Below are 20,676 nucleotides of genomic sequence, written 5' to 3'. Positions count from 1 at the left end.
GAAGAAGTACTACAACAACAACAGCAACAACGACAACGACAATGGCAACGACAAAGATGGTCACATTAATAGAGTCGCTCGCCTTTTGTGCCCAGTTTGTGCAGTCATCAATTCACAATCGCCTCTCCAGGCCAAGACGGACAAAAGGAAAAAAAAGCCTTCAAAACTTTTGCTGACACACGAAGCGAACGCAGCCACAGGACCCACACAGGCCTCACTGGCTCACTGACTCGCTGACTGACTGACTGACGTTCATTGTCCTGCTAGCACTTGTGACCTTAACAAATACGCATACACACACACACATATATATTAATATGTATATAGATGGCAGCTGTCTTTAAAGCAGCCTTAAAGCCATTGCCGCAGCCACTGTCAATAATCGCAGTAGGAATATGATTTAAAGGCTCGTCATATCATGTTATCCATATATGATAGTGTTGCGTGAACTTTAATTCAATTGAGAATTATGTTCGCCAACTGTCATTTGCTTGTGTTTTCTAAATTTTGGTTAATGTGGCGTATGCGTAATATTTCGGAATGCACTGCAAAGCTCATGCAACTGGGATTTATATGCATACCTGGCAGCATATATATACCTATGCACAAACACACATACACACACAGAGAGAGCTCAGCTCAGTTGAGCTTTCGCTATAAACAGCTGCTGCAGCACGGCGTATACGCAATTTTCGTATTTTCTTTTTTTCGCATTTTTTTGTTTTTGTTTTTAACTTTAAGCACTGCAAATACAATTAAAATACAATTAAAAACAATTTGATGTTTCGCAGACAGTTAGCGAGGGTGTTTAGAGCATCTCATTTGCCTATTATTCTTGTTGTTGTTGTTGTTGTTGTTGTTTCGTTTTGGTCTGTTTTCGTTTCGGCAGGTTTTCGTAGTCTTTAAATTGTTATGAAAAATTAATGAATGCTTCGTTTGTATTTTAAATGGGCACAGAAAAAAAGCAAAAACAAAAGGAAAAAATGAAACATATTCAAATTCTTATTGTTTATTTATAACAAATTGTTGTTAAGTGCCTCGACATGTAATTAAGTATGCGCAACTATTTGCCCAGTCGAGGGTTTTTACCTTTACAGCTCAGTTGCCGTTGGGTTTGTTTGTGCACATTACTTTATTTGTATTTTTTTTTTTTTTTTTTTTTTTGTTATATATAGTCTTTGTTTGTCTGTTTGTACTCAGTGTCCATTAGAGATATTTGGGAGCACAATAGAGGGTATTGGGATTTTCGTAGCATGTGCATGTGTAATAAGCTAAAGGGAGCAAAGGGAATATCAGTAACTATGAGCCACGTTGAACTTGGCCCAATTATCTGTTCAGTTCTGCAACTGAATGAACTAGAGCTAGGGCCCATCGATCTCCCAACATGGGCGAAATATTCCTGAATATTGTTTTCGAAATAGTTTCAAATGAATTTACCCGAAAAGTATTTAGTTACGAGTCGAGTCTTTAAGCTTTACTGTTTGGCAATACTTCCTCAACTCCAACTTTCTCCTAGTATTTTCTTAAGTGTCAATAAGAAGACCAGTTTACTTGCAGGATATTTGTTAGTCGCACACTCCCTATCAAATTACGTTTAACCTATATATTCATTTATTCATGTTAGTTACATTTGTTTACTTTACTGGGCCTAAGCTATGTAAAATGTCTCTTTCAAGCCTAACGGACAAGCGCACACATCCACCCACGCCCACACACACACACACACACACACACACCAAAATACATTGGGTCATTAGAGCTATGACATCAAACATTGTCGATTGCTTAAAGTTAAATGTTTCTTGAAACTGAGTTGCCATTATAAGGTCAAATATCACATCATAATAATTTTGATATAAAAAATATTTCCACTTATTTAATATAACAGTTTTGTCGAGCTCATAAATAGTTTTTAAAAATACATGGATATGGATATGGAATTTTAATCATATATAAGCCAAAGTCCTAAATATTAGCATGTTGATGATAGTGATTATTTTAAACAATATAAATTAATTATAATAATAAAAATCACAATCATGAAAATAAAAAAATAAAAATTAACAAAACAATGGTGATAATTATGAAAATAATTATTTTTAAATTATGCAAACAACAACAACAACAATAATACTAAGGACGAAGCAAGATAACGAATTTTCTTCTATTTAATGCTCGTCTTTTATTTTAATATAAATCAAGGCGTGACAAATCAGTAAAAACTATGTCTTAAGCATTTTTGAAGCGAGTATTACGAAGCACTGCAAATAGTTTACTATTGTAGTATTAGTGATATGAAGCGAAACTTATTAGGAAATTCTTTTGACAAAGATTGAAGCTATTTTTAAGGGAGGAGTATTCAACCATCAATTCCTTTGATATATCCCAACATGAGATTTTCGAGAATAAATCTAAGCAAACAAATTGGGTTCTTATCAAAAATGATTTTTCACAAGGTTGAACAGAGATCGTAAAATAAAATATATAATGAGCGCGAGCTGACAACGATTTAATTTAATATTGTAAATAAAATATATAAAAAATATGTATGTAATTTATATTGAATGCAATTTTTTACTGCATAATCCGCTTAAGCCGAGCTCAACAAAAATATGTACGACAAAAATAAAATAACAATTTATACCTTAATTAAATATTCATCAAGAGCTTAATATAATTCTTTATATTCTTTACATTCGTACATATATAAAATATATTTATACAATTTGTTCTTGTCAATTTGCATTTTTTTTAGCTCTTAACTTAAGGTATTATAAAAAAAACTCACTGTTACAATTTGTTTAAGCTCTGAAATATGGCTATCAGAAAGCAAACAAATTATTTTTAAGTATATTTTTTTTTTTAAATACTTAGCCTAAAGTCGCTTTAAATTAAAATCTTGCACTTGCTCAAATATTAACTGAAATTCTTCGATATTTGTATAAATTTAGTATACATTTAAAACTTGTTGTTTGTAAAATATTTTATTTTTGTAACTTGCCAAATTTTTTGCATAAATTTGTTTTCAATTAATTAATTAATTTGCACACTTCAATATACAGAAATTTTTGTATGAAAGTCCAACACCAAAAATACAAAAAAAAAAAATATTTTTGTAATTTTCGAACACTGACCAATTGATGAAACAGTTATTTGGATTTGTTTTGTTTGGTTTTGTCGCCGTTGGTCGCAAAGCAATGGCGAAGGCAATGGAAATTGCGCTTCAGCTGCTGCTGCTGCTGCTGCTTCGGCGCCCGCGCCACACACACAGGCACACGCACACGCACACGTACACACACACACAGTGAGTAGAGCAAACACGTCGTGCCGTCGGCAATGCTGAACGAGAACTAGAAACTGAAATCACTTTCACACACGGCCACGGCACACACACTGGCAACACGCGGGGCGCCAGGCGACTCTGTCGACGACTGCAGAGCGTTTGGGACTTGCCACAATTTTTGCCAGCGTGCGTGCCGAGACGTTTGCGGCAGCAGCGACAGCGACAGCAACAGCGAAGCCGACGTCAACGGCAGCAGCGAACGCGCTTGCGAATTTGCCGAGCGATAAACTCGCACGACGCTGACAAATCGCATGCGAGAAGTCTGCAAATCCGATTGTAGCAGGGAAATTTTTCAAGCATAACTTAAAGGCGAGCGAGCTATAATCAGGGAGAGAGAGAGTAAGAGAGAGAGAGAGCGAGTGCGCAGATAATATGTAGAAATTTCCCAGTTCTTGTCGCAGCGGCGAATACGAATGCCAAACCCGAGCGCCAACGAATGAGCCAGGCGACAGCGACGAAGGCCCAAAAACAGCTGCATGCTGTGGCTCTCTCACATACATGGCAAGAAATGTTGGCCATGTGTGCGTGTGTGAGGGTGCTTTTGGTGTATGTATGATGGGGCGGTGGAGTGGGGGGCAGCCAGCCTCGCAGGCCAGGCCAAAATGTTGGCCTACCTGTTGCTTAGCAACTCGGCAACGCGCCCAGACGCGCGCTTCATTATCATTGTCAGCATGCCAAATGATGGTGGCGCAGCCCTAAGAAGTCGCTGCTGTGACAGATGTTGCACGTTTGTGCCTGCAACAGCTGTTCGATGCGAAAGCAGCCTTTGGTCGAAGCACTATTAACATGGCCAGAACAGGCGGATTGCTGTCCGTTGAAGAGGGTATATCAAATGCGTAGAGTACGTGTTAAAAACGAATAGACACGAAATACACAGAAGCGAAATACATGCACACACACACACACACACATGGCCAGAGCCAAAAGAAAGTCGCTGGCGTTGCTGATAAAAAGCACAACAAACGCTGTGCCTGTGTGTGTGTGTGTGTGTGTCTGTGTGTGTGTGTGTGTTTGTCGTATGTATTTGAAAATTGAACATATTGGGCTGGGATTATCAATCGATTGTATAGGACTTGAGAACTTGAGCACTTGACACACGTTAAACGCCAAGAGACGCGCACAAAGGCGTTTAAAGGCAATTCGACATTTCGACTATGTCAGCATCTTGAGGCGTGGCAGATTGGTTGGCGGTTAACATGGCTGCCACATGGGGCCAACGAGCGTGCCGCAGGCTCTGAACGCGACAGTAATGCGAGTTTTAATCATTTGATCAGCTAACACCAAAATCGAAGTGGAAATTTAACAAGCTGCAAAATTCCAATTACAAATTGAACTGTAACCACATCTATCTTATATATAAGACATACCTATACATACATCTTTACATTATGTAATCAAGATCCACACAGAGCTATGTTTCAGAAAAGCATAAGAAATGAAATGTAATACCCAGAGACTCATTAGGCCACACAAACCGAAAAGTATGCAACATTCTCATTAGACTAAACGAACAGCAAATCGAATAGGTACATGTGTATATGTGTATGTATGTACACACCTACAAACATACAAATAAAATGTATGTGAGGACAGGTCATGTCAATACTAAAGAATAACACGGAAAAAAAATCAAGAATGATTAGCTAAAGACATTAAAAAGTTCGTAATAAGCCAAAGTTTAACTAGACGCTGCGCTGAGAGACGCCTAAAGTAATATTTGATGTATAGATTTTGATATGATGGTAATGGCAATGACAATGACAATGAAAATGACAATGACAATGACAATGACAATGACAATGACAATGACAATGACAATGACAATGACAATGACAACGACAATGACAACACCCAACTTCCTGTGCACCGATTATGGGGTATATTAACTTTTAACGTATATTTTGTTTGTAATACTCATTGCGGCTGCCCTGGCCTCGACTGCCCCGACGGCCTCAACTGACCGGCTGCTTTGGCTTTGGCTTGTTGTTGTTTGCGGCTGCTCTTGTTTGCATTTGGCAGCAGCGCACGTAACGGCAAATGCCACTGTACCACTCAACACTCAGCACTCCACATGCCAAATACAAACAGAAGACCAAAAGAAGAAGCAACACAAATGTGTAGCGCAGGGGGCGGTGGGCGTGGTAGATGAACAACAGTTAGAAGCGGCGCCAGGCGCCTCAGAGACACAGGCGCGAGGCTGAAACAGTCGAAGCTACCACAGTCGAAGTGGAAGTCGAAGTCGAAGTCGAAGCAGAAAAGTGTAAACAAGAAACGTGATATTTGACAGATGACTGTAGATATTTAGATACCAACATAAATACTACTTATGCCCAATGTCTCTTCCCATCCTCCTCCTGCTCCTGCTCGCTCGCTCGCTCTGCCTACTGTCCCGGGCCTCGCCCCTCTGCCACAGCTGCCACTGTCTCTGGGGTCTTATTGATTTTTTGCTGGCATTCACAGCCACTTGCCGCTTGGTTTGAAGTTCCAGCCACGCATAAAGGACGCAGCCGAAAAGAGACAGAGACAGAGAGAAAGAGAGCGAGTCAGAGTCAGAAAAAGAGAGACAGCAAAAAAAAAACACAAGAAATAATGACAGGCTAAAAAGAGACAAACAAGACAAAAACAACACACGCACAATCAACGAATGGAGCACAAAAGAATCGAAAGATGCAAATATTGTAATGGATTCATGTTGTACGTTCTCTTTGTGCTCGTGTGTGTGTGTGTGTGTGTGTGTGTGTGTCTGTCTACCACCCACTCGAGTCGCCATCCATCCTCTTCGTCTTCTTTAATTTAACCATCAGCTACACGGCGTATACTTAACATTGGCAAACAGCCACTCAACACACAATTTATTGCTCACTAATAGTAATTAAATTTCATGAAGTTTTCATTGACAACGAACACGCGGCTCTTATTATTTATTGTTGTGCTTCAACTGTTTGTCTTAACTGCTGTAATACCCTCTAAATTGTGTAATCGGGTATTTTGATGAAGATGAAACGGAGATAAAATTCAAATTGAAGAAGATCATGCACTATTTGCATGCTGAATACATATTCAAAATTTATATATATTCTTAATTTTTATTTTTAGGTTAATTTTCATATTACATTAGCTCCAGTGTCTTATAAATAATTAATAAATAATCAATCAAAAGACACCTTTTATTGTGTGTTATCTTATTTCTGATAAACATCTATTTAAATAAAGATTTATTTAATCATTAAGCAATTAAAGCTGACTGGCCGATAATTTCACTGGATGAAATTTAAAAATATTACAATTTTTACCAAGGGGAATGGTATATTAAATTCTAATACCATATATCCTACATATATACAAAAGTTTTTCATTTTGCTTTCGCAGTCTCATAAAGGCACAAGCAGATAAGCTCATCCACATACGAAAATTAATATAAAGTCCCCTAAATTCACATAAAATTCTGTCAAAGTCATTTGCCTACGAAGCTACTTCGTCATTTAAGGCATGTCGGGCGTGGAGCTGTGCTCACATCATCGCAAAGCAATTGTCATCGAAAGAGACTTTTAAAAAAGTAATTTTTCAACAATAATGAGTTTCAGTCACTTTCGAAGAACCTTTGAGCTAGACAAACAATTTTCTGGCAAAACAAATACAAAACGTCAACAAGTCGGGCTCAATTTGTCAACATATGATTTATAATTTATTTGCAGTTGAAATCGTTGTTTATTAATTAATTGCGAAACTTTTGCATGGACAGTAATAGATATTCAAGCTGGACGAATTCTCACAGCCTTTGATATGTTCGTGGGGCACACGTGGCGTATGCTTAATATGAGATATGAAATTATATAAAATGAAATATTATTGTACTCACAATCGTAATAATCATATCGATCGGCCTCGCTGGGATTATTGCTGCCCATGATTTTGCCCAGAACTGGGAGGGAAAGAGAATAAGAGAGAGTAGAGAATAGACAGTAGAGAGTGAGAATTGAGAGTTGAGAAATTCAATTAAGCGAAAGCAAAGCAAAGCAAAATCGACGCTGAAAGGCTTGCAATCGAAATGCAATTGGGTCTCTCCAAATCTGGATCGTGTGCTGCAGATTGTGCATTGCGGATTGGCGGCAGCGACTTTGCATTGGACACTCACACTTGGCGAAGCTGCGGCGAATGCGAACGAAACACGAGACGGAACGGGACAGCTGGGTTAGGTCCTCGGGATGGGTGCCGCTCTGGCTGCTCAGGCACAGAATGGGCGCCAATGGCGTGATGCGACAGTGGCTCTGACTGCGACTGCGACGTCGACGCTCCAGCAATGGTATGGCCACAAAGCTGTGCTCCACTGTGCCGCTGCCGCTGCTAGCACCTGCCACGCCCACGCTCGACTCGACAGGTATGATGTTGCCGTTGTTGTTGTTGTTGTTGCTGTTGCTGTTATCGCTGTTGTTGTTGTTGTTGTTATTGTTGTTATTGTTGTTGTTGCTGCTGTGATTGTTATTGTTATTGCTGATGATGGTAATGACATTGACGGTGCCCTGCAATGGGCCAGCGTTGCTCGATGCTGAAATGGGAAGAACAAAAAAAGACGAAAAAATTATGTAAAATACTCTCATCAATTGCTCGCTGATTTATGATTTTAGCAACAAAAAATTGTATATATGTATACATATATATGGGTAAAAATAAAAAATGTGAAATCGTGAAAGGGAAAATCCCATTTCGCACGCGACGCATCTGTGACAAATTTTTCGCTGTCCCGTGCAATTCTATGCTCTGTTTTTCTTTGTCTTCCTCTACGAGTATCGTAAATCATTCAAATCTGCATTCAATGTATTTCTATGCTTCCTTTTCCTTTTCTTTTTTTTTTTTTTTTTTGTGTTTGGGTTGCGGGTAAATGTTTTTTTTTTTTTTTTTTAATGTAGATATGTATGTATATATATGCATATGCAAGGCAATCTGCCAAATGGCGCAGAATGCGCACAAAACATAACAAGCATAGCTGAAACTCTATGCGGGAACTCAACAGCTCAAGCGCCAAACGGAGAGAAAAAAAGGTGAAAGTGAAGGATATGCATGGCTGGCAAATGCCCTACGCCAGCCCTATATATGAGAGATAAAGCTAATGTTTTATTAGAAGATGTTTTATGATATTAATAGAAAATTGTTGAATGAATAAATGTTTATCAATATGTATATTTTTTTATAATATAATAAATAATTTGAGTAGAAAAATTTTAAATAAATGTTTATAAATATATATATTTTTGTATAATATAATAAGTAATATAAAAATATATAATATGTGTTTTCTATATATATTTCCAAGTGTAAATATATATTATAAATAATTCGAATAGAAAATTTTTAAGTAGATATTTATAAATATATAAATTTTGTATAATATAATATATAATATAAAAATATATAATATGTATATTCTATATATATTTCCAAGTGTAAATATATTTTGTTTAATAATTTAATAAATAAGTTGAATAGAAAAATTTTAAGTAAATATTTATGAATATATATTTTTTTGTATAATATAATAAATGAGATATAAGTATATAATATACATATGTACTCTATTTATATTTCCAAGCTTAAATATATTTTTTATAATATAATAAATAATTTTATTAGAAAAATTTTAAGCTGATATTTATAAATATATATTTTTTCTATAATATAATAAATAATATAAAAATATATAATATGTGTACCTTATATATATTTCCAAGATTAAATATATTTTTTTGTAATGTAATAAATAATTTGAAAAGACAAATTTTAAATGAATATTTATAAATATTTATAGTTTTTGTAATATAATAAATAATATATAAATATATTATATATATATTCTATATATATTTCCAAGTTTAATGCCGCTTTCAATCTCCCTCTAGCCAAATACCCTTTCACTTTTTCTTCAGCTCTCATCTGCTTGCTGTGAGATATTTGGAGAGTTTGTGTGAGTATCTCAATAATGTGACCACCTGAAGCGCTTGCTGAACAGGTGGTAAACACTGTGAGCCGACTTATTTGCACCTACTTAGCTGGCTGGCTGCCTACCTAGCTGCAGCAGATTTGATTTATTTGCCAACAGCTGTCGCCACATTTGCTTGTAGACTTTAAAAATATGCCGACCCTTTTCCTGTCCCCCTCTCACTCACTCTCACTCTCTCTCTCTCTCTCTCGCTCACTTTAGTGCTGGGTTGGCCGAGGCATGACTGCAGCTGAGTATTTGCTTGACAAACTCTTATTCTAACCGCAGCTGGCTAATTTCTGGCTAGCTGCCAACTGCAACATGGTGTTGGCTGTTGCGGTGCTGCTTTTGGCCATGTTTATATTTGTTGCATCTCGCATATTTCATCGCATGGCCGGCAATTGCAATTGAATAGATTTTTTACTTTTGACATATCTTATTGTTATTGCATGTTTATATATTACTTAACGCTTACCTCCCTCTCCCTCTTTCTCGTTTATACAGCTGACATCATCAATGGGTCAGCGGCTCTGCCAGTTGATTCATCACTTATTTTATGGCTATTGCAGCGACAAACGATTTTATTTCTCTTTTATTTATTTAGTTTTCTCTGTTTGCCTGGCAGACCCTCACAAAAAGAAGAGGCAAATCGTGAAGCGAAAAGAGCAAAACAATTGATTATAAAGTAAAACAAGCCGCATTGCTAAATTTTACGCACAGTTTCCGGACTGCCACACAGCCTCACAGTAAAACCAATTGTGCGCCCATCCATCACTTGATGTATTAGCGCAACAACAGCTGCACGCACATACAGAGGGACTCATCTGTGTGTGGGTGTGCATGCGCATATGTTTGCTGGCGCGTTGGTGTGTCAATGTCGGCGTCAAAGTGCCAAACAAACTGCCAACTGCTGAAATATAAATCGCACAACAATCTTGTCTGCGTATACGCAATATTTGCTGGCGTGCTATGTCCTTGCAACCAAATACACACACACGAGCATACACACTCAAATACCCACACACACAAACACATACATACATATGCATTTTTAAACACACTCAAACACAACGCATTGTACTACTTCATGACCTTAAATTATCCTGGATATGCTGAAGGCTTGCGTAATTAATTCATACAAATTTTAAATAACATGATTATTTTTAAAATAGTGATTATTATTCTTATTAGTATTATCATCAATATTTTTAGTTCTCTTTTCATTTACGGCTCACTTTTGCTTCTGATTAATAATTTTTCTTCTTTACTTCTCTAATTTCCTCCAATCTTCAATTTTTTCGCAAACTTTTTCCTTTTTTCTTTTACTCCTCATTTATTGTTATTTTATGTTTTGTTTTCCCTTTTTTCCTGTCTTAATAATCTATTTCTCTCCTTCTCCTCTTATTCTGTTTCCTGTTTTTATTTTCTTCTGATTTTTTTTTGTTTTCAATTCTTCCCTTCCTTCTTTCCTTTTGTTCTATTTAATATCTATATTCCCTAATCGATTTTTCTGTGTTATTTTTTCTTCCTCATTTCTAGATTAATTTTATCTTGTCCTTTTTCCCTTTCTAATTATCCTTCTTCCATTATAATATTCAGTCCTCTTCATTTTCCCTTTCCTATCCTGCTTTCTCCTCGGTTCTTTTTCTATTTGATCCCTTATTTCCTGCTGTTCTTTTCTGCTCCTCTCTTATTATTTTTTCGGCTGTCCTGTTTTCTTCCGCTTTTTTGTTCCTTCTCCTTTCTTTCTTGTTCTTTCGATTTCTTCTGCCTTTCGATCTTCTCTTTTCTCTTCCTCTATTATTTCATTTCTATTATTTATACCGATTCTTTCACCTTCGCCTTCGCCTTTGACTCTTTCCATGTTTTTCTTTTCTTATCTTCATCTCCATTATCATTCAATCCATTTAATATACCCGTTATCCAGCTCATCAGCTACTGGGTGTAAATAAATTAAATTTTGTTCACAATATTTGCTTTGCAACTGGCTGCATTCGTGTCTGCCTCCGCCTCTGCTGCTGCTTTTCCCATTGCCTCTGCCTTTGTATTTCAACACACCAAATACTCAGCTGAGCTGTGCTGAATGGTGCACGCCTCGTGTTTCGTGCATTGTGACTTATTTATGGAAACTGAAGCTTGATCAGCTTACTCTATTTGTGTCAAGATAATTGCCAAAAAAGTATTTGCTCTTAGCTGCATCCTTTGTGCACATTTAATGAATCAATAAAACTGCATTTCGCTCTTCATATCTCACTCCAACAATTTATCCACACTTGGCGCGGCGCATTTATTTAATTGGCTCCAATATGCTACATTTTGATTTAGACAAATGAGTGCTATAATTACCTCTAAACTGCCACTTGACGATGTATTTCTGGAGGCGTTAAGTGCCGAGGCTGCCAAATTTGCGGCCCATTAACCAGAGACACAATAAGCGGAAAGAAACTCTCGCATGTGCTTAAATATAAAATGATCCAATGTGGTCGAGGCTGCATTCGAGCAATTTGTTGTGCACAGCCATGAAATATTTATATTACAATTAATCGGATTATATCAAATTAAATTTTTAATATTCGTAATATCTCTAGTCGGGAGCTGTCGGACCAGCATATAGAGAATATCTACGAAGAACTAAGAAATTAAATAATGTCTAGGCGTACTTGGGCAATTAATATTAAATTAGTTATTACATAATTTAAGTCTTAACACTATGCTTAAATAATGTTTATATTTTTATTTTATTTGTTAATAAAATATAATAATAATACATCCTGATTGAGAAAAAAATATTAATAATGTTTACTTAATTATTTTATTTATTTATTTGATATAATAATAATAATAAATAAAAAAAAAAAAAAAAATATATATACATCCTGATTTACAAACAATATTTATAATGTTTATTTAATTATTTTACTTATTCATTTAAAATATAATAATAATAAATCCTTAAAAAAAAATATAATAATACATCCTGATTGAGAAACATTATTAATAATGTTTACTTAATTATTTTATTTATTTATTTGATATAATAATAATAATAATTAAAAATTAAAAACCAAAAAAAAAAAAAAAAAAAAAAAATAACAATAAATATACATCCTGATTGACAATTATTTTACTTATTCATTTAAAATATAATGATAACAATAAATCATAAAAAAAATAATAATAATAATACATCCTGATTGTGAAACAATATTTATAATGTTTATTTAATTATTTAATTTATTAATATAATAATAATAATAAATAATTGATTTAAGTAATTTATAAAGTAGAGCGTTTCGAAACATGTAAAATTAATGGAAAAAATGACAGGCTTGGTTTTTTTATTTGAATCAAGAAAAAACACAATTTGTGTATGTTGACGATAATAATAATTTTCTTAGGTTCAAGTAGATTTGTTGACATCATTTTTTGAATATGATAAATGACCACCTTGAGATTGTCTGGCGTCTTGTGCCTGCCTCTGTCAAAAGATAGAGGATTGCCAGATGGGTCCATCGAATATGGACAGCCCTGTCCTGTATTATTTTCAAAAGCATTTTGCTTAAAGTTGTATAATTTTACTATATAAGAAATACGTATACTAAATTTGATATGAGACTCATGTGATATATATAAATGAGAGCTCTAGTCAAAATCTCAAAAAAAAAAATAAAAAATAAACAAAAAAAATAAATTAAAAAAAATCCAAAGAAAACGTATATAGGCTATGAGTAGAGTAGAGTAATGAGCATATCAAATCAGTAAAATGCATCCAGGAGAAGAATTTAAATAAATCGACCAATAATTTCAATACCAAGCGAAATAGTTTTTTGAATTGAACCAGCTCTCCATTCGATTCGTTCTAATTAGATGTCGAACTGAACTTCATGATGGCATTAGTGGCTGTCAGTGAATCGTTTTGTCTATTATTAAATTTAGTTTTTTTTTTTTTCCTGCTCAGCAATTGGCAAACAATAAAAATTAAATGGCTGTTGGTTGAACATCAATTAATGTCAATTAGCAATTGCTGCAGACAGGCTCATTTACTAGCTGTTCCGCCTGTCCGATTGTCCGACTGTCTGTCTGTTTTGGAATCGGCTTCTGTACAGTGTAGGCTAATGCCATGCCTCGCTGCCTGAGTTATAATAATAATATTTCAATTTTTTTATTGCTTCACACGAAATTTTGTAGAACGCACAAAAGCCAGAAATTGTTCCATTGTTATTATTATTGTTGTTGCTGTCGTTGTTGTTGTTCATTGTATTTATTAACGTTTGCATTTAGCTTGAAAAACAAGTCATTTTATCATCCAAACAACAATTTTACAAAACTCATAAAATCGCAATGCAAAAAGCCAGAGCAAAAATATTTATATTAATGATATGCATAAATACGTTTTATAAGTCGAGCACAATTGCTGCCAGCTCCCAGCTCCTAGCCTTCAGCCCCCAGCCGCATACCCCTTTAGTTCCTCTCCCCCCCGTCGGCCCACCTCGATTCATCTCTTTGCTGCCAATTATTCGCATGTTTTGTCTATGCCAGAGAACTGGAGAGCTGGCAAAATGTATTTATGACGAGACAAAATCTAAACAAATATTGTATGCAAGAGAAAACATATTCCAGACATTGTTTAGATCTCACGTTTGGCTTTCGGTTTTCGGTATTGTACTCAGCATTTGGTATTCTGTGTGTTTTCCCATTGTTCGGCTATTCGGTTTTTCGTCTTTCAACTTGCCATTCTCGTCAGTCTGGTTTCAAACAGTTTTCAATTGCAATTTGATGGCGGTCGAAGTTACACTCTCCAGCCATAGAGAGCATTTCCGTTAACAATATTTTTTAACCTTTAATTTGAATGTTTATAAATATATGAAAAGTAATAAAATTTAATGTGAACATCTGAAACTGAAAAAAAAAACAACAAAAAAACAGATATCTTGAAAGACAAGATCCGGCTATATACTACAATCAGAAGAACTTTTAGCCCCTCTCAATATAATTAGCATAAGGCGACCTCACAATGATATAGGAAAATATATTATTAAACCTTATCTGTGATAATTATGCACATGCAGTTCTTTCTTTCGCTAAACCCATTATTCTATGTTTATTATCCTCCTTAACCTTACAATAAGTAGTAACATAATTATAATAATAATAATAGTAATAATAATAAAATATTATATAATGTAAAATATTAAAATAATAATAATAAAATAATGAATGTCTGCTGGATTAAGTTAGCTTGCTTTCTAAATACTTTAGCAAAAATGAACAGAATGTATATCAAAAAAATTAAATTTTTTTTCAATTCACTCTTTGATATAAATACAAATTTTTATGAATGACATTTTACAATAATTTAAGAGTTTAGGCTAAGAAATAGGCCTTTTCTGCTTAGATATTTATTTACATATATGACATATGACATATACGGTAACATAATTATTTGGGGAAAAAATTAAAATAAAAAATTTAAAAAAAAAAAAATTTTTTCATTATTAAAGGTTTACTTCTTCTTCAATCAGAAAATCCTGATATGTCAAAAAAAATTGCTGTCTATTTCCTTTCAGTCTGCTTCCAATCTGCTTTCTTTCTCTATTTCCCCACGCTCTCACTGGCTCCCATGCCTCATTTTCAACCAGACTCCCACTTTCACGATATTTGGTTGATATGTAATTGAGTCAAATTGAGTACCGCGGTGTGAGAGCGCATTAAGGCACTTGAGGTCGGCCTTCTTATGGGAGATCGCGGTGGTTGCGTTGGCGTTTGCTCAACGTAGACAAGTTGAAGGATTCTTCGTAGCTCAGCATGGATGGATTGTACGTTGCCGTCTGCAAGGCTACCCTCGTTGCCAACCAGGAGTACCCTTGTTGAGGTCAGCTTGCTTTTAAATAAAAAATGAGCTACCAAAGCAAATTGGGCATAGTTGAATTGTTCTATTGTTTTGTATTGGCTGGCATGCATGCGAACCTTTCATCGAAATACTCAAAGGCAGCCTGACTCAATGTTGCAAAGGGACTGATTAGAAAACAAGATCAACAAGTTGAAGTTCTACAGTTAGCTTTGTTTGTTTATGTGAATCCTTTAACTTTTCCTGAAGCCGGGAATATATTGAGAGCTGAGCATATACTATAGCTGTAAGAACTGTGTACTATATACCAGGGACCACAAATAAGAGCTATGAATTAAAAAAAAAAAATTAGGCTCAAAAGGAGCCCCAAGAGGAGAGAGAAAAAAAATAAATAAATAAAAAGAATAACTTTTATTTGCAATTTTTTTAAAAAAATTTATTTTTAATTATTATAAGTAATTTAAATGCTAAAAATCAAAAATAATTATTACAGATCAATTTTTATAAAAAAAATAGAAAATCAAATAGAAAATAAATAATAAAAATGATTTTATTGTAATATTTATTTGTAATAATAATTGTAAATAAAAATATATATATATAAAAAATAATAATTTGTAAATAATAATAATATATATATATATATATATATATATATATATATATATATATATATACCTCTTATTTTTTATTTTTATTATACAAATTGAAAATAAATAATAAAAATGATTTGATTGTAATATTTATTTGTAATAATTATTTTTGATTTTTGTCATTCAAATTATTTATAATAATTAAAAATATTTTTTTTTTTTTTATTACTCTACATTTTTGGCTATAAAAGCTATAATCGCTACAGTCCCTGCTATATACAATATATACTATACTATAGCTCTACTACAGTGCTTATCATAATTATAGCCCACTTTTAATCCACTTAAGCGAATCGGCTGAAAATTTTTCCCAAATGGAATATTTCCTCAAAATCTTCAAAAATGAGTAGTTCAATATTTCAATTATGAATGGCAAAAAACTTTTTCACTTAAAATTCACGATTTAATAACGATTTCTTAAAATGAAGTAAAAAACAAGGAAAAACAGCACCATTTTCTGTATCAAAATTATAGCCCATATTCATATTTTTGTAAAAAAAATCCGAATTCGTTGCGGATTAATGGAAAAACTAATGTTAATACTTAGTCCGGCCTCCATTTGTCTTAGTTAACTCAAAAATTCTCTTCCTCATTGAAACCACTAAATTTAATAAAAGGTCCTTTTCGAAACTTTGTTATTTAGTCATTGTCGTTTAGAATTTGCGTTTTAAGATATCCAACTGTCTCCAACTGGCGATTTTTGGCATACACACGTCTTGCAAGATTACCCCAGACATTTTTATCGGGTTGAGATCCCCAAAACATGCTGGCCAGTCAAGGACATCAACATGACATTCCTCCAAACACTCTTTTGTACGTCTGCTCACATGGATTCTGGCATTATCCTGTTGGAAAACCATTGGTTTCTCACGTAATTCTCTTGAATATGGAATGAGAATACTATCCAGAGCCTGAATATACTCTTCACTGTTCATTCGGTTCGTTACAAACTTCAATTCCCAGGTACCAAATAAAAAAAATGGACCCCAAATCATGACGGAGCTACCTCCAAAGTTTGTCCTTGAAAAAAACATAGGATCCTTCCTCAAATCATGCTAATAAGTATCAAACCCATCAGGACCATCCAGGTTAAACTTCTTCCCATCAGAAAATACGACCTGTTAGGGTAAAAATTTATAAATATACTGTAAGCCAAAAGACGATGATTCAAACGCGCGTATGTCAGATCGGTCGCAGTATGTCCATCGGCAAAACCAAGTCGAGCAACCTTGTGGCGACTTAGCAACATGGATGCTTTGGTCAGTTTAGACCTATTTATGATTCCTGAGCTCTTAAGTACTCGCCAAACAGTCATCGCTGACATAGATTCGGCCACATGTGCGGCCAAAGCTATACAAGCGGCTGGGTTGTTGCTGGCTTTCTTAATAATTTTGCGTTTATCGTGCGCAATTAGTAACGGTTTTCACCCAGTACGTCTTCTTGATCCTTATTCTTCGGGGTTATCCAAAAAAATTTTAATTACACTTTGACTTTTTTTCAAAATTCGTAAAATACTCGAAATAGACTCTCCTGACTCGAAAAGTGAGAAAATACGGTCCTTTTCATAATAAGATAATTGTTTTCCAAGCGGCATCTCTTAAAAACTATCGAAATTTACTTAATTACAATGTCTGTAAAGCCAAAAGTCTGTTCCGCACTTAATAAATTCAAATTTGCGACAGTGGGCTATAATTATGATACACAAAAATGCAAGCAAAAATGCTAGCACAGAGCAAAAGTTAACGGTTCTTTCTTAGTTTTCCATAAATTGAACTAAAATTTTGATAAAATCTACTGAACATGCTCCAGTCTATAATGTGCTGTAAAATTTATTTTTAAAAAACCTTAAAAATTTTGTTACAACGGGCTCAAAGTTTAAGTTGCAGGGTGGGCTATAATTATGATAAGCACTGTATATATTGTGCTTCACCTTCTAGTTCTAAATCAGCTTCCTAGACAAGGCAAATTTCAGTTTACGCCGTATCCAACATAACCGTAATATTTCCCATCCAGCCTAGCTCAAGAGCTTCACAACTTCTATCATCCTTCCACTATTGATTCCTCGACATTGTTGCACAGTGTTGTTGCAGACTAGATCGGGGATCAGTCGACAGAAGATCGACACGGCCTGGCCTGGGCTGGAAGAGTTGATATTTCTGACAGCTAATTGAGGCGCAGCGAACATTTCATGCCGCATGCAAACAGTAAACAGTGGAAAACAATGCCGCGAATGCGAGCAACTTTTAAACAATCGTAATGCAATGAATGTGTACATTTCCGTTTGGCAGTTCAAGTTCGTTTTTAGTCATTGTTCCGCTTGGTGATTTGGCGATTCAGCGATTCAGCGTTTCGTCGAATCAAATTGCTTTTGGGACTCCCAAGATCTGTTCGCTAGACATTAAAAAGCAACATCAAAAGGCAATTGCCACCTTTATGGGGGGCGTTCATAATTTGTGTGTGTTTTTGCTATGAAATGGGTTTGGGGCCAGAATCGGGGCACATATGTTCGCCTTCTTCCTCAACGGATGCTATGAGCGGTTTCTCTTCTTCTTCTCCTTCTTCTCCATGTTCTCAGTTCTTTTCTTATAGCTATGGAAAATTTGCCGCCTCGCTTCTTGTTTATTTGCCAAATTATATTGCACTCGTATTTATTATTTTAAATGCCAACGATTTCATATACATAATATGCTCGGATTCTATAAATTTAATTACGTTCCATATGCTGACCATCTTTAATGATGCACCCACCCACCCATCCACGCCCCGCTTCCGCGTCTGCGTCTGTTCCTACCTCCCTCCCTCCCTGTCGCTTGCCGCACACAATCAAAATGCCCGCACGTGTTGCACGCACAGCAATTCGAATGGATCTTAACACCATTAGTCTGATACGATATGTGGGTGGAAATTGTATCTGGGGAATCTATTTTAATGCGAATCGCACGGCCATTATAGAAGCCATTTAAACGCCGTGGGTGGCACATTATACATCAGTGCGTGTTCTGCTAAGTGTTCAAATCGTGGAAATACTCAAAAAGGGTAGCCCAATGCCCATGCAACCCCAACAGCCCCCACCCACACCCATATCACTTTAAACTAAAAAACTGGCAATTCAATGGGACTATACTAGTATATGAGTGACTAATGCCTAGGTCATCGATTAGCTGAGGGATTTCTTCTGGGATTTCACGATATGTATTTATGTTTGTATTATATTTATATTATTTATATTTCATCCAAGCTTGACGAGTTTTCTGATATAACCAGCTTGCCATCAGCAAAGCGCACAATAAATTATCTCAGTTACTATTGAATATTTTCTATATTATTATTATCTATTGAACTCAGTTCTATTTACTTATTATTATTTTTTTGTATTAATAAAAAATACAAATTTCATTCCCTGTATTATTTAAGCAAACAAAATTTTTTAATTTTGGAAAAATAAATTTAAAAAAAAAAACGTTATCAGAAAAGCTCTATGCGAAATAGAGAATATCTCACCAGAAGAAAATCTCACCAAATTTTTTTGTATGCCATAAAATTGATTTTCTTTCAGAAAATTATAATTATAAGAAGTCGTATAGCATTATCTTTGAAAGAAAAATAAAGAATTGAGACTTACATGGATTTATAAGCAGACTTAGGAAAGCTAGTATTTATATTCGAAGAAAATATGCATTTTTTCTAAGAAAAGTCATTTATATATGTTATATCTAAGGCAAGCTTCTCTGCCTTTTCCCTCATGCTAAAACAAGCATCAAGCAAACCTCTTAAACACTTCAGAGCTTTTTTAATGGGTTATCCCAGCACAGCTGACTCATTCTCTAGGTATACTACGAGTATATACAGTTTCTTGAGTCAAATATCTTTCGCCAAGTACTCGCACACAGCATTAAGATATACTTCTCTAAAGATCAAGCACTAACCTGAAAAACCAATTAAAGCAAATTATAAATTTGTGAGCATTTAATTATTTTTTGCCTTTTAGATCTCTAATCAACTTTGTTGTTTATTTAATGGAGCGTGTAAGGGAGATTTTTGTTTACAAAACATATCATATAATACATACACTCTATATACACACTTTATATACACATGTATATATCTACTGTTATATGCGTGTTTGCGAAATCCATGTTCGAGCATATCTGATGCCCAAGTTTGAGTAATATTTTTGCCTAATATTCCAGCAATTGTTTACGCCCATTGTTTATAAACAATGTTCCAGTTGAAGGGCGAGACACAAATTTCAAACGGTTTAATGTAGACCTTCTCGCTATCTTGGTCAAAAGTTCGTCCAAAACCAGGAAGTAGGAAATACATCAAATAAAATGAGATCAGTGCAACGATTGATGTTCGACGGGATTACAGTAAGGCTGCTCAAGTCGCTCAAATTTGTTACTTGCCTAAAGAGATAAGTAATGTATCCGCTTTATATAGGGTATACAAAAGAAACATCTATGTGTTTTAAATATCTATAAAAGCAAATCTCAATCATTAGGCCATTTATAAATTTGATTTCAATACATCTTCAGCAGAAAAAAAAACAATACATATTTAAGTTGAATATATCGAAATCGGGTATAGCCGACTCTTCCATACTCTGTTTATGGTCATCAAATTAATTGTATAACCTTTTTGATGAATTTTTATTTAAGAAGAGGGAAGCTGCTGGAGATTTTTATGTTGGAACAGCTAAGGCTACAAAGTCTTTAGTTTCTATGGCAACGAAAATGATACATATATAAAGGGGCCTCTTAACAAAAAAAAAAAAAAAAAAAAAAAAATTAATTAAATAAGAAACTGTTGTGTCAATAATCAATCAAGACTCGTAAATATTATTTAAAATAAAAAAATA

General features: G+C 34.6%; 1 protein-coding gene across 4 annotated transcripts in view; it reads right to left on the bottom strand.

The window, feature by feature from the left end:
• Positions 1-20,676, bottom strand: part of LOC6584477 (Kv channel-interacting protein 1) — a 115,177-nt gene that overhangs the window by 93,400 nt on the left and 1,101 nt on the right. For 2 of the 4 annotated variants that reach the window (XM_032732128.2, XM_032732127.2), the window contains exons 2-3: positions 7,479-7,889; positions 7,203-7,265 (exon numbers count right to left, since the gene is read on the bottom strand). In XM_032732128.2, the coding sequence (XP_032588019.1) occupies positions 7,203-7,265; positions 7,479-7,889 (474 nt within the window). Of the gene's footprint in view, positions 1-3,134; positions 3,448-7,202; positions 7,266-7,478; positions 7,890-20,676 lie in introns of those variants that run through there. The other 2 variants (XM_015161550.3, XM_015161549.3) reach the window with 2 other exon arrangements.

The sequence above is a fragment of the Drosophila mojavensis genome, unplaced genomic scaffold (genome assembly GCF_018153725.1).
Source record: "Drosophila mojavensis isolate 15081-1352.22 unplaced genomic scaffold, ASM1815372v1 contig_136, whole genome shotgun sequence".
NCBI classification, from domain to species: Eukaryota; Metazoa; Arthropoda; class Insecta; order Diptera; family Drosophilidae; genus Drosophila; species Drosophila mojavensis.
This window is presented reverse-complemented; position numbering and strand designations above follow the sequence as displayed.